The sequence below is a fragment of the Oratosquilla oratoria genome, chromosome 8, assembly GCF_046742065.1.
Source record: "Oratosquilla oratoria isolate Oo_2021 chromosome 8, ASM4674206v1, whole genome shotgun sequence".
Classification (NCBI taxonomy): Eukaryota; Metazoa; Arthropoda; class Malacostraca; order Stomatopoda; family Squillidae; genus Oratosquilla; species Oratosquilla oratoria.
This window is the reverse complement of record NC_134784.1, coordinates 78,386,049-78,402,035: the sequence shown is the minus strand read 5'-3', so window position 1 is coordinate 78,402,035 and position 15,987 is coordinate 78,386,049. Positions and strand designations below refer to the sequence as shown.

At 50.6% G+C, this 15,987-nt stretch overlaps 1 protein-coding gene and 1 long non-coding RNA gene across 8 annotated transcripts in view; one reads left to right on the top strand and one right to left on the bottom strand.

The window, feature by feature from the left end:
* The window catches only part of LOC143027848 (uncharacterized), a 93,380-nt gene that overhangs the window by 47,234 nt on the left and 30,159 nt on the right, over positions 1-15,987 (bottom strand). For all 3 annotated transcript variants that reach the window (XR_012966656.1, XR_012966655.1, XR_012966657.1), the window contains exon 2: positions 9,765-10,003. This is a non-coding gene — a long non-coding RNA (uncharacterized LOC143027848). The remainder of the gene's footprint in view (positions 1-9,764; positions 10,004-15,987) is intronic.
* The window catches only part of LOC143027847 (teneurin-m-like), a 1,035,709-nt gene that overhangs the window by 1,010,034 nt on the left and 9,688 nt on the right, over positions 1-15,987 (top strand). For all 5 annotated transcript variants that reach the window (XM_076189526.1, XM_076189527.1, XM_076189524.1 and 2 more), the window contains 6 exons: positions 9,794-10,013; positions 11,011-11,246; positions 12,659-12,832; positions 12,957-13,129; positions 13,706-13,955; positions 14,274-15,709. In XM_076189526.1, the coding sequence (XP_076045641.1) occupies positions 9,794-10,013; positions 11,011-11,246; positions 12,659-12,832; positions 12,957-13,129; positions 13,706-13,955; positions 14,274-15,709 (2,489 nt within the window). The remainder of the gene's footprint in view (positions 1-9,793; positions 10,014-11,010; positions 11,247-12,658; positions 12,833-12,956; positions 13,130-13,705; positions 13,956-14,273; positions 15,710-15,987) is intronic.

Genomic DNA, 15,987 nt, shown 5'->3' with positions numbered 1-15,987 from the left:
CTTGGCACTGCCACTACCACTACCACCATTGCCACTGGCACTGCCACTACCACCACCACCATTGGCACTGCCACTACCACCACCACCATTGGCACTGCCACTACCACCACCACCATTGGCACTGCCACTACCACCACCACCATTGGCACTGCCACCACCACCATTGGCACTGCCACTACCACTACTACCATTGCCACTGCCACTACCATTGCCACTGCCACTACCACCACCACCATTGGCACTGCCACTACCACCACCACCATTGGCACTGCCACTACCACCACCACCATTGGCACTGCCACTACCACCACCACCCATGAACAGCCACTACCACCACCACCCATGAACTGCCACTACCACCCTTGGCACTGCCACTACCACCACCACCATTGGCACTGCCACTACCACCACCACCATTGGCACTGCCACCACCACCATTGGCACTGCCACTACCACTACTACCATTGCCACTGCCACTACTACCATTGGCACTGCCACTACCACCATTGCCACTGCCACTACCACCATTGCCACTGCCACTACCACCATTGCCACTGCCATTGCCACTGCCACTACCACCATTGCCACTGCCACTACCACCATTGCCACTGCCACTACCACTACCACCACTGGCACTGCCACTACCACCACCACCATTGGCACTGCCACTACCACCACCACCCATGAACTGCCACTACCACCCTTGGCACTGCCACTACCACCCTTGGCACTGCTACTACCACTACCACCATTGCCACTGGCACTGCCACTACCACCACCACCATTGGCACTGCCACTACCACCACCACCATTGGCACTGCCACTACCACTACCACCATTGGCACTGCCACTACCACCACCACCATTGGCACTGCCACTACCACCACCACCATTGGCACTGCCACTACCACCACCACCATTGGCACTGCCACTACCACTACCACCATTGCCATTGGCACTGCCACTACCACCACCACCATTGGCACTGCCACTACCACCACCACCATTGGCACTGCCACTACCACCACCACTGCCACTACCACCACCACCATTGGCACTGCCACTACCACCACCACCCATGAACTGCCACTACCACCCTTGGCACTGCTACTACCACTACCACCATTGCCACTGGCACTGCCACTACCACCACCACCATTGGCACTGCCACTACCACCACCACCATTGGCACTGGCACTGCCACTACTACCATTGGCACTGGCACTGCCACTACCATTGCCACTGCCACTACCACCATTGCCACTGCCACTACCACCATTGCCACTGCCACTACCACCATTGCCACTGCCATTGCCACTGCCACTACCACCATTGCCACTGCCATTGCCACTGCCACTACCACCATTGCCACTGCCACTACCACCATTGCCACTGCCACTACCACCACCACCATTGGCACTGCCACTACCACCACCACCATTGGCACTGCCACTACCACCACCACCATTGGCACTGCCACTACCACCACCACCCATGAACTGCCACTACCACCCTTGGCACTGCCACTACCACCCTTGGCACTGCTACTACCACTACCACCATTGCCACTGGCACTGCCACTACCACCACCACCATTGGCACTGCCACTACCACCACCACCATTGGCACTGCCACCACCACCATTGGCACTGCCACTACCACTACTACCATTGCCACTGCCACTACTACCATTGGCACTGCCACTACCACTACTACCATTGCCACTGCCACTACTACCATTGGCACTGCCACTACCACCATTGCCACTGCCACTACCACCATTGCCACTGCCACTACCACCACCACCATTGGCACTGCCACTACCACCACCACCATTGGCACTGCCACTACCACCACCACCATTGGCACTGCCACTACCACCACCACCATTGGCACTGCCACTACCACCACCACTGCCACTACCACCTCCACTGCCACTACCACCACCACCATTGGCACTGCCACTACCACCACCACCCATGAACTGCCACTACCACCCTTGGCACTGCCACTACCACCACCACCATTGGCACTGCCACTACCACCACCACCCATGAACTGCCACTACCACCCTTGGCACTGCTACTACCACTACCACCATTGCCACTGGCACTGCCACTACCACCACCACCATTGGCACTGCCACTACCACCACCACCATTGGCACTGCCACTACCACTACTACCATTGCCACTGCCACTACTACCATTGGCACTGCCACTACCACCATTGCCACTGCCACTACCACTACTACCATTGCCACTGCCACTACTACCATTGGCACTGCCACTACCACCATTGCCACTGCCATTGCCTCTGCCACTACCACCATTGCCACTGCCATTGCCACTGCCACTACCACCATTGCCACTGCCACTACCACCATTGCCACTGCCACTACCACTACCACCACTGGCACTGCCACTACCACTATTGCCACTACCACCATTGGCACTGCCACTACCACTACCACCCATGAACTGCCACTACCACTACCACCCATGAACTACCACTACCACCCTTGGCACTACCACTACCACCCTTGGCACTGCCACTACCACCATTGCCACTGCCACTGCCACTACCACTATTGCCACTACCACCATTGGCACTGCCACTACCACCCATGAACTGCCACTACCACCCATGAACTGCCACTACCACTACCACCCATGAACTACCACTACCACCCTTGGCACTACCACTACCACCCTTGGCACTGCCACTACCACTACCACCCTTGGCACTGCCACTACCACTACCACCCTTGGCACTGCCACTACCACCCTTGGCACTGCCACTACCACTACCACCCTTGGCACTACCACTACCACCCTTGGCACTGCCACTACCACCATTGCCACTGCCACTACCACCCAAGGCACTGCCACTACCACCCTTGGCACTGCCACTACCACCATTGGCACTGCCACTACCACCATTGGCACTGCCACTACCACCATTGGCACTGCCACTACCACTACCACCATTGGCACTGCCACTACCACTATTGCCACTACCACCCTTGGCACTACCACTACCACCCTTGGCACTGCCACTACCACTACCACCCTTGGCACTACCACTACCACCCTTGGCACTACCACTACCACTACCACCCTTGGCACTGCCACTACCACCATTGCCACTGCCACTCCATTGGCACTGCCACTACCACTATTGCCACTGCCACTGCCACTACCACTATTGCCACTACCACCATTGGCACTGCCACTACCACTACCACCCTAGGCACTACCACTACCACCATTGCTGCACTGCCACTGCCAGCACTGGCACTGCCACTACCACCATTGGCACTGCCACTACCACCATTGGCACTGCCACTACCACCATTGGCACTGCCACTACCACCATTGCCACTACCACTACCACCATTGGCACTGCCACTACCACCCTTGGCACTACCACTACCACCCTTGGCACTGCCACTACCACCCTTGGCACTACCACTACCACCCTTGGCACTGCCACTACCACTACCACCCTTGGCACTACCACTACCACCCTTGGCACTGCCACTACCACCATTGGCACTGCCACTGGCACTGCCACTACCACCATTGGCACTGCCACTACCACCATTGGCACTGCCACTACCACCATTGGCACTGCCACTACCACTACCACCACCACCATTGGCACTGCCACTACCACTACCACCATTGGCACTGCCACTACCACTACCACCATTGGCACTACCACTACCACCATTGGCACTGCCACTACCACTACCACCATTGGCACTGCCACTACCACTACCACCATTGGCACTGCCACTACCACTACCACCATTGGCACTGCCACTACCACTACCACCACCACCATTGGCACTGCCACTACCACTACCACCACCACCATTGGCACTGCCACTACCACTACCACCATTGGCACTGCCACTACCACTACCACCATTGGCACTCCCACTACCACTACCACTACCACCACCACCATTGGCACTGCCACTACCACTACCACCATTGGCACTGCCACTACCACTACCACCATTGGCACTGCCACTACCACTACCACCATTGGCACTGCCACTACCACTACCACCATTGGCACTGCCACTACCACTACCACCATTGGCACTGCCACTGCCACTACCACCATTGCCACTGCCATTGCCACTGCCACTACCACCATAGCCACTGCCACTACCACCATTGCACTGCCACTACCACCACTACCACCCTTGGCACTGCCACTACCACTACCACCCTTGGCACTGCCACTACCACTACCACCCTTGGCACTGCCACTACCACCATTGCCACTGCCACTGCCACTGCCACTACCACTATTGCCACTACCACCATTGGCACTGCCACTACCACCCATGAACTGCCACTACCACCCATGAACTGCCACTACCACTACCACCCATGAACTACCACTACCACCCTTGGCACTACCACTACCACCACCACCCTTGGCACTGCCACTACCACTACCACCCTTGGCACTACCACTACCACCATTGGCACTGGCACTGCCACTACCACCATTGGCACTACCACTACCACCCTTGGCACTGCCACTACCACCATTGCCACTGCCACTGCCACTACCACTATTGCCACTACCACCATTGGCACTGGCACTTCCACTACCACCATTTGCACTGCCACTACCACCATTGGCACTGCCACTACCACTACCACCATTGGCACTGCCACTACCACCATTGCCACTACCACCCTTGGCACTGCCACTACCACTACCACCATTTCCACTGCCACTACCACTACCACCCTTGGCACTGCCACTACCACTACCACCCTTGGCACTGCCACTACCACTACCACCCTTGGCACTGCCACTACCACTACCACCCTTGGCACTGCCACTACCACTACCACTACCACCCTTGGCACTGCCACTACCACTACCACCCTTGGCACTGCCACTACCACTACCACCCTTGGCACTGCCACTACCACTACCACCCTTGGCACTGCCACTACCACCATTGCCACTGCCACTGCCACTATTGCCACTGCCACTGCCACTGCCACTACCACCATTGCCACTGCCACTACCACCATTGCCACTGCCACTACCACCATTGCCACTGCCACTACCACCATTGCCACTGCCACTACCACCATTGCCACTGCCACTACCACTACCACCACTGGCACTGCCACTACCACTATTGCCACTACCACCATTGGCACTGCCACTACCACTACCACCCATGAACTGCCACTACCACTACCACCCATGAACTACCACTACCACCCTTGGCACTACCACTACCACCCTTGGCACTGCCACTACCACCATTGCCACTGCCACTGCCACTACCACTATTGCCACTACCACCATTGGCACTGCCACTACCACCCATGAACTGCCACTACCACCCATGAACTGCCACTACCACTACCACCCATGAACTACCACTACCACCCTTGGCACTACCACTACCACCCTTGGCACTACCACTACCACCCTTGGCACTGCCACTACCACTACCACCCTTGGCACTGCCACTACCACTACCACCCTTGGCACTGCCACTACCACCCTTGGCACTGCCACTACCACTACCACCCTTGGCACTACCACTACCACCCTTGGCACTGCCACTACCACCATTGCCACTGCCACTGCCACTACCACTATTGCCACTACCACCATTGGCACTGCCACTACCACTACCACCATTGGCACTGCCACTACCACCATTGCCACTACCACTACCACCATTGGCACTGCCACTACCACTATTGCCACTACCACCCTTGGCACTACCACTACCACCCTTGGCACTGCCACTACCACTACCACCCTTGGCACTACCACTACCACCCTTGGCACTACCACTACCACTACCACCCTTGGCACTGCCACTACCACCATTGGCACTGCCACTGGCACTGCCACTACCACCCTTGGCACTGCCACTACCACTACCACCCTTGGCACTACCACTACCACCATTGGCACTGGCACTGCCACTACCACCATTGGCACTGCCACTACCACCATTGGCACTGCCACTACCACTACCACCATTGGCACTGCCACTACCACCATTGCCACTACCACTACCACCATTGGCACTGCCACTACCACTACCACCCTTGGCACTGCCACTACCACCCTTGGCACTACCACTACCACCCTTGGCACTACCACTACCACTACCACCCTTGGCACTGCCACTACCACCATTGGCACTGCCACTGGCACTGCCACTACCACCCTTGGCACTGCCACTACCACCATTGGCACTGCCACTACCACTACCACCATTGGCACTGCCACTACCACTACCACCATTGGCACTCCCACTACCACTACCACCATTGGCACTCCCACTACCACCACCACCATTGGCACTCCCACTACCACCACCACCATTGGCACTGCCACTACCACTACCACCATTGGCACTGCCACTACCACTACCACCATTGGCACTGCCACTACCACTACCACCATTGGCACTGCCACTACCACTACCACCATTGGCACTGCCACTACCACCATTGGCACTGCCACTACCACTACCACCATTGGCACTGCCACTACCACTACCACCATTGGCACTGCCACTACCACTACCACCATTGGCACTGCCACTATCACTACTACCATTGCCACTGGCACTACTACCATTGCCACTGGCACTGCCACTACCATTGCCACTGGCACTGCCACTACCATTGCCACTGGCACTGCCACTACTACCATTGCCACTGGCACTGCCACTACTTCCATTGCCACTGCCACTACCACTACCCTACCACTACCCTACCACTACCACTACTACCATTGCCACTGCCACTACTACCCTAGCCACTACTACTACCATTGCTACCACTACCATTGCCACTGCCACTACTACCATTGCTACTGCCACTACCACTACTACCATTGCCACTGCAACTACCATTGCCACTGCCACTACCACTACTACCATTGCCACTGCCACTACCACTACTACCATTGCCACTGCCACTACTACCATTGCCACTGCCACTATTACTATTGCCACTACCAGTACCACTGCCACTACCTGTAACACTGCCACTACCAGTGCCACTGTCACTGTCACTACCGGAACCACTGCCACTGCCAGAACCACTGACACTGCCACTACCAGAACCACTGACACTGCCACTACCAGAACCACTGACACTGCCACTACCAGAACCACTGACACTGCCACTACCAGAACCACTGACACTGCCACTACCAGTACCATTACCAATATCACTGGCACTACCACTACTTGTACCAATAGCACTGTCACAACCAATACCACTACCAGTAGCCCTGGCACTACAAGTACCAGTGGCACTACCAATACTAGTACCACTACCATTGGCACTATTAGAAACAGTACCACCACGAGTACCAGTGACAGTAGCACTACGAACGTCACTGCTAGTACCAGTACCACTGGCACTAGATTTACCACTGATACTGTTTTCATTATGACAAGAGCGTTGAGAAGGAAAAAAGTACGTTTGAATATTTCTTTAATCAAATTTAGTATTTCGGTAAATTGAAAGAAAAATATTTATATTTTAAAAAGTTTGAAAATTATCTAAAAAAAATTAAAATAATCTAAAATATCTTAAAGTTAGCACCAAAATACGCTCTCCTCTATTTCATTTAATCCTCTGAATAAAATTGCCTGGCGGCAACCCTGTAAGATGAACATGAAGCTCAGCAATATCGTCTTACTTAACAGTTATTCAATTTGTATAACGTATTTAATCGTCAACGTTCTTACGGTTTTTAAAAATCGAGAAGAGGTACTTGGCAAATTTGCGCCCGCTTCACTCTAGGCCGATTCTCGTTAAATGTTGTGAATTTGAATAGCTTAAAAAAAGACTTCATTGTATTCTCGGCTTCCCCAAGAACATTTCTACAATGTGTCTAACATTTGAATAAGTTTAGTTTTTATTGAGTCGTCTTGCAGATTCTCAGTATATGACGCAAAGGTAATTTGACTTTTGGAGATTCGAAAAAATGATAGATTGTGACCGAAGTCGTTTCTGCTCAAACGAACAAGCAAATGCTGACGATAATGGAACCAATGCGATGCGGCCTTCTGACTTCAAGTCTGACATATGATCCGAATTTTGTGTACATAATATTTTTGTGCGTGTATGTGTGTGTGTGTGTGTGTGTGTGTGTGTGTGTGTACGTGCGTACGTTTGCGCATATTGGAGTGTTTTCCGCATTTTTGCTTGTTTTTCGTGTTTACACATGTTTTGCATTTTCTACAACAGGACTGAAAATTCTGATTTAATTGTTCGTTAATTAATCTTTTTATTTGTTCCTGAAATTGGTTTCAGCTCAATAATAATTTTGAATGTGCTTATTAATTAATGTTGACACATTGTCATTAATGATAATAATAAAGATAATGATAACAATAATGTTATTATTATCATTATTATTTTGTCTTTTTATTAGCGTAAGCATAATTATTATTATTACCAATTATACATGTGCGCACAAGGTTACCTCGAGTGGGCAGGGTGGTGTGTGTGTGTGTGTGTGTGTGTGTGTGTGTGTGTGTGTGTGTGTGTGTGTGTGTGTGTGTGTGTGTGTGTGTGTGTGTGTGTGTGATTCACCATGGTATTGGATCACGCGTTGGACTTGTGATCAACAGCTATTTGCCTCTGGAAGAGAGCTTAGCTCATACTGTATATGACCGATATATGGGTAATGTTGTGACCTTACACGCACACACACACCCAACTCCCCGCCCAGGAGAGTTGGAGTAACGACTCACAGTGCAGCGATACTGAAATTATTTCAGCCCTGGGCGGGATTCGAACACAGACCGCCGTAGTGGCAACTGGAAATCTACCAACTGCGCCATCGAGTGTGTGTGTGTGTGTGTGTGTGTGTGTGTGTGTGTGTGTGTTTGTGTGTGCGCGTGCGTGTGTGTGTGTGTGTGTGTGTGTGCACGTGTGTGTGTGCATGCACGTGTGTGCACGTGTGTGTGTGCGTGCGTGTGTGTGTGCGTGCGCGCACTGTGTGTACATGTGTATTTATATATCAATGCATGTACAGATGTATAGGTGTGTATATATGCATAAATGTACAAATGTATACGTTTATATATATATATATATATATATATATATATATATATATATATAATATCTATCTATTTATTTATCTTTATATATTGGAGGAGCGCAGCAAGATATTTTTCTTAAGGCATATTGAATTATATGCTACCGCAAATTGGGTTCTGGTTTTTCAAAGAAGATTTTCAAGTCTTCGGAAGATATCTCTAGCAAGGAGAGGTAAACAAAACTAAATTACCTGTAGAAGACTTAAGCTGAGAGAGGGTACTCGCGAGCACTAGGGTACAGCAACAGGCACCTTTTCTGTGACCTCTCCCAGTGGTTATTTTACCCTCTCCCGGTGTTTACTTTCTGCCTTTATATTCTTCCTTTCTCTGTATCTGTTACAATTGAAAAATGCTCTCTGATTAGCAAAGCGTCTTTTTACTTACTGTACCCATTAAATGGCTTCTACCGGTAATTTAGTTTTCTTTGCATCTCCATGCCAAAGATATTTCTACAACACTTGAAAACTCCTCAGAGCCCAATTTGCTGTACCATGTAATTCAATATGCCTGAAGGAATATATGTATACATTGTGTGTGTGTATGTGTACACTCACAAAATCACAGTACACACATACTGTTCTCTCGACTAATTCTTGCAAACACTTTCTTTCCACGTTTTACTTACTTGCCATTCTCTTCCTCCTTGACCTACAGCCAGGCCGCCGTTGTCCGTGGGCGTGTCATCAGTGGGCGTGGCACGGGTCTCTTGGGCGTGAGAGTCTCCCACTACCGCCTGGCTGACTCTGGCTTCACCCTGACGAGGCAAGGTGGCTGGTTCGACCTCATGGTGAACGGTGGCGGCGCCGTCAGGCTGCTCTTCGGGAAGTCGCCCTTCCTCCCCGTCACGAGAACACTCTGGGTACCCTGGAACGAGGTGAGTGGGGTTGGTGCTGGTTTGGTTGCTCGTAATGGTACGTTTGAGTGATCGAGTCTTTCTCTCATTTCCTTTATACCTCTCCTCCTCCTTCACCCTCTCACTCTCCTTCCCCCTCCCCTTCTTCTTCCCCCTCCCCTTCTTCTTCCCCCTCTTACTCTCCTTTCCCCGTTCACTCTCCTACTCCCTCTCGTTCTTCTTCCCCCTCCCCCTCTCCTTCCTCTTTTAACTCTCCGTCCCCTTCTCACTCTCCTCCCCTCTCTCTCTCACTCTCCTTCCCCCTCTTACTCTCCTTCCCCCCTCACCCTCTCCTTTCCCCCCTCTTACTCTCCTTCCCCCTTCACTTTCTTCCCCCCTCACCATCTCCTTCCCCCTTCACTTTCTTCCCCCCTCACCATCTCCTTTCCCTCCTCATCCTCTCCTTCCCCCTTCTTCTCTCTCTGTGTCGTTTCAATGTGGGACTGTTTCTGTGTCACTGTCTGAAAGTAGTAGGGAGAGGACAGTAGTCGCCGACTGCCAGCTCCCAAGTGTGAAAAAGTGTAAATTTGAAGTTGTCAAAGAGGTGTCTTGGGCCCACTCCGAAGACTGAGTGCCAGCCCCTCAGGGTTGTACCTCTTCACGGGTCCATTTTGCAGGACCACGAGCATGTACAAGTCATGGGTTCTTGATGATGATAATGGTGGAGATTATAATCATGGTAATAATAATGAACCACTATCATCATCCATCGTCATAGTTTTTGTTGATGATGATGATTTCGTTAACAATAACAGTTATGTATGTATATATATATATATATATATATATATATATATATATATATATATATATATATATATATATCAGATATCTCCCTCCCTCCTCCTCCCTTTATTCTTCGTAGCCTATTTTGAGTCTCCCGGTCCAGAAGCAATCCCCCTAATTAGAACGAAAGACTTTCTCAAGCGTGGCCTCCCCTCTACTCGACTTCTCACTCCTTCTCTCTTCCTCGCACCAGGTGGTTGTCATGGAAACAGTGATAATGACCACAGCCGAAGTCATCCCTCCACCGCCTCCCAGCCCTTGCCCAGACCATCGTTATGACATCCTCAAGCCGGTGGTCCTCGCCACCTGGAAGCACGGTTTCCAGGGAGGATGTCCAGAGTGCTCCGCCATCCTCGCCGAGTCCCAAGTGGTCCAGGAGTCTCTTCCTATCCCCGGGACGGGACTCAACCTCGTGTACCACTCCTCCAGGTAGGTTGCCAAGGGTTTCATTGGATGTATTACTCATTCAGATAAGCTGGAAGGGTGCTGATTTCAACCATGTCTCCTTAAAGTAGGTTGTCAAGGGTTTAGATAACCTGCGAAGGTGTTGATTTCAAGCATGTCTCCTTAAAGTAGGTTGTCAAGGGTTTAGATAACCTGCGAAGGTGTTGATTTCGTGTACCTCTCCTTTAGGTAGGTTGTCGAGAGCATAATAGTATCTGTGCATCACTTATCCAGGTAAGTTATAAAGGTATCGAGTTCGTGTTTTACTCTTCCGGGTAGATTATGAATGTTTTATCCATACTAGTCATTACCGTGGATAAAAGTTGTTGGGACCAACTTCGTGTATAACTCGTTCAGGTAGGATGTGTAGGGCTCAACTGTATGCAGTACTCCAAGTTGACTGAATAGTTTGTTTGTGAATCGCTTCTTCGGATAGGTCAAGAATGTTAAACTCGTGGCCCGCGGACCAAATGTGGCCCAAAGGATGGTCTTAAGTGGCCCCAAGTCTTAACAGTTTAGCGTTTTCCTCAATTGTAACAATTATAGTAGAGTTACAAATAGATCAACTTGCATTTATCTCCTGTATGTACTGTATTTTGCTTTGTCTATCTGCGTACATTGTGATGGGCTTAGCCTTTAGCGCATGTAAGGACGTTACTCAGGACATTAGAATAGCTTTGTGGTAGGCAGAACAAGCATCAAAGACTACTATAGAGAATAAAGAATTAATAGGAAATTTATCTTAGAAAAATAATCTTGAACTCAACAGTTCACATAACATAAGAATCGGGGAGACTGCAAGAGACTATAAGGCCTACACTAGGTAGTTCCATGTCCATTACCACCTATCATCCCTATTCATAAAGTTATCTAATCTTCTCAGACCAGTTGTTTCAGCACTCACTACATGGTTACTGAGTCTTATTCCATTCGTTAACCACGCTGTTGGTAAAGCAGATCTCACCTACTTCCTTCTTTAACCTAGATCTGTCCAATTCATTTCCATTGCTACGAGTCCTGTCCATTTGTCTTAATATGACGACTTTGCCTGCATCACCCTTGACTCACTTGAATACCTCTATTAGCTCACCCCGCACTCTTCGTCTTTTCAGAGAGTAAGTTATAGTGCATATCTTCGTATGGCAAATTTCTAAGCCCTTGTATCAACTGTACGACCTTAAGATTTCGTTCACTGATTTTTCTTTTATTCATTGTTATTCACACTTTTCCTCATTACTATTCACTTAGGACCAAGCGTTCACTCTTTTTAGTATCATTTTCCTCATAATTCTTTTTTCATTATTGTTCACATTCTTCCTCATTTTCATTATTTTATTTATCTATTCATTTATTTACTTATTTATTTGTTTATTTATCCATTTATTTATTTTGCACAGAGCCTCTGGGTATGAGTCGACCATCCAGTTGCAACTGACCCCATCTAGCATCCCGGAAACGCTCCGCCGGATCCACCTCCGGATCACCATCGAGGGAATCTTGTTTGAGAAGACGTTCGAAGCTGATCCAGACATCAAGTTCACCTACGCGTGGAACAGACTCAACGTTTACAGGTAAGTGCTGGACACACAAACAAAGGTATCACCCACTGTGAAATAAATAAATAAATAAATCCCGCTCTTTCACTCCTTTCCCGTGATGGACAGCCATTTTGACGGACGGCCATTTTGTTTTCAGGCAACGCGTGTACGGGGTGACGTGGGCAGTCGTGAAGGTCGGCTACGCCTACAGCAACTGCGAGCAGGTGATCTGGGACTCTCAGACCACCCAGGTGTCTGGCCATGATATGGGCATCTCCGAGATCGGAGGCTGGGACCTCTCGATCCACCATCGCTACAATTTCCATGAAGGTAAGTCTTGGTTCACGTACCCTAGTGTCACTCGAGGGGGAAGACTTGAGAGCTCCTCCAGTTCATAAAGTGTCCCAAAATGTTAAGCCCTTTATTACGGTTGCATACTGTTGAGATTCTTCTGTGGCACTCCAGAGAATTCTCTTCAAGTAAGAGGCAGACCCTCTTCCTAAATAGGTCTTCAGTCCATGGAGAAGCCATTCGTCTACCGCACACACACATAGGTCTTCTAATGCAATACTCGCCAACCGCGACTTGTGAGGACGTTTGAACCCAGGACATAAACCCACCTCCGGTTTCGGTGACGTTTTATGTCCTGGGCCAACACCCTAAGTGGGTTTATGTCTTTGGCACAAACGTCCACACAAGTGGCGGTGGCGGTTGGCGAGTGTTGCATTGAGAGACGTGTGTGTGTGTGTGTGTGTGTGTGTGTGTGTGTGTGTGTGTGTGTGTGTGTGTGTGTGTGTGTGTGTGTGTGTGTGTGTGTGTGTGTGTGTGTGTGTGTGTGTGTGTGTGTTTGTTTGTTTGTTTGTTTGTTTGTTTGTTTTGGTGACGTATGACTTCCTCTTCCTTCAGGCATCCTGCAGAAGGGTGATGGCCGCAACGTGTACCTCAAGCACAAGCCCCGCATCCTGACGACTTTGATGGGCGATGGGCGTCACCGGGAGGTCAACTGTCACACCTGCGATGGACCCGCCAGCAACCAGAGGCTCATCACGCCCGGCGCCCTCGCCCCCGCCCCCGACGGGTCCCTCTATGTGGCCGACTTCAACCTTATTCGCCGCATCATGCCGGACAAGACTGTCAGGACCGTCGTTAAACTCAAGTATTGGAAACTCTTCCATTGTATAAATACATATATACATACATACTATATAATTATTTTTTTTACTATAAGTCATGTTTACAATTAGTCATTTCACTTTGTTTATTAATACGAGAAAGTCTTCTATTTGACTTTTGTCTATCTTATTTTTCTCTTTTTTCTGTTTATCTTCATGTTTCTTCATTTTACAGTAACTGATATTTACAACTAATCTTTTAACCTTGTTTCTTCATACTTCTACATCAATCATTGCCTTGAAAATCAAGGTAATGATTGATTGATTTCTTTCTTGACCTGTCATTGAGCATCTATTTGCAGTGAAACCCGAGTGTCCTACCGATACCACCTCGGCGTGAGTCCTCTGACTGGGCACGTGTACATCAGCGACCCCGAAGCCCATCAAATCCTGAAGGTTCGCGACCCCAATGACTTCAAGAACCCCGAAGAGAACTACATGGCCTATATCGGATCTGGCGAACGGTGTCTTCCAGGGGACGAAGTTGGATGCGGCGACGGGTCCCTGGCACGCGACGCTAAGCTCCAGTACCCCAAAGGCATTGCCATCTCCACGGACGAAGTGATCTACTTCGCAGACGGGACTAACATCCGAGCCGTTGATGAAGACGGAATCATCAACACCCTTATCGGAACACATCGCCATCGAGCGAATTGGAAACCCCTGCCTTGCCAGGGCACCCTGCCCGTCTCCGAAGTGAGTCTCCGGTGGCCAACGTCCCTCGCCATCAGCCCGGTAGACGACTCCCTCTACTTCCTGGACGACCACCACGTTCTTCATTTGACCCACGACGGCCGCATCAAAGTCGTCGCAGGACGTCCTCTGCATTGTTCTCCCTTGGGCCATGACGCTGTTTACGATCTCGCTGCCCACACAACCTTACGGTCTCCGCAGAGCCTTGCTTTTGCCTCCAACGGCGTCCTATACATCGCCGAGAGCGACACGGAGAGGATCAACCGCATTCGGATGATCGAGACGGACGAACACATCAAGGACTTCGCGGGCGCTGACTCCAAGTGCAACTGCCATGACGAGAACTGTCCGTGCTTCGACGAAAGCCACGTCCTCGCGGCGACGGCGCTCTTCTCCACCATCTCCTCGATAGCCGTGACTCCTGACGGAGTGGTCCACGTTCTCGACCAGGGGAACCTCCGCATCCGGTCTGTGACCTCGTCCATCCCACAGCCTAACCACCAGCGCATGTACGAGATCTACTCGACCGAGACCCAGGAGATGTACGTCTTCAACCGCTTCGGTATACACGTCATGACTAAGAACATCCCCACGGGCAGGAAGATCTACACCTTCTCCTACAACGTCAACACAAGCAACGGGAAACTCTCGACCGTGACGGACGCCGCCGGAAACAGGATTTCCTTCCTCCGGGACTACACCGGACAGGTCACCATGATCGAGAACTCCCGGCAGCAGAAGAGCCGCCTCCGGATGTCGCGCATGCGCCTCCTGGAAGAACTTGTGACTCCGGACGAGCATAACGCCACCCTGACCTACCATGGACCGACGGGGCTCCTCAGGTCGCGCATGGACTCGACAGGTCGAGCTCATGTTTACACTTACGACGAGTACGGCCGACTCACACACGCCGTCACGCCCTCCGGACAGATCATCGATCTCAGCTTCGATCTGAGTGTGAAGGGGGCGAGAGTGACAGTGACACGGGACGGCAGCGCCCCTGTCGATATGCTCATCAAAGGAGCTCTCGTCACGAAGACCATTGGTGAGTACAGAACGTTATTACTGTATTGTTTAAACCCACCTCTATTAGTTCTTTGATCCTTATGTGCATTGCTGTCTTCTAGGTAATTCTATTCAACTGAGGGAAACCCCTAAAGATCTCAGTTATCCTCTAGAGGCGTTTTAAAACCAGTAGGTTTTGACTCAAAGTGTTTCAGTTCAGTCAAGGCTATAACTTGCTTAATTATGGACGGTCAAATATGGTTTGTTAGAACCCGTTGAAATGCATGAACCTAATGTCGCAGCAAGAGGGTTGGCTAT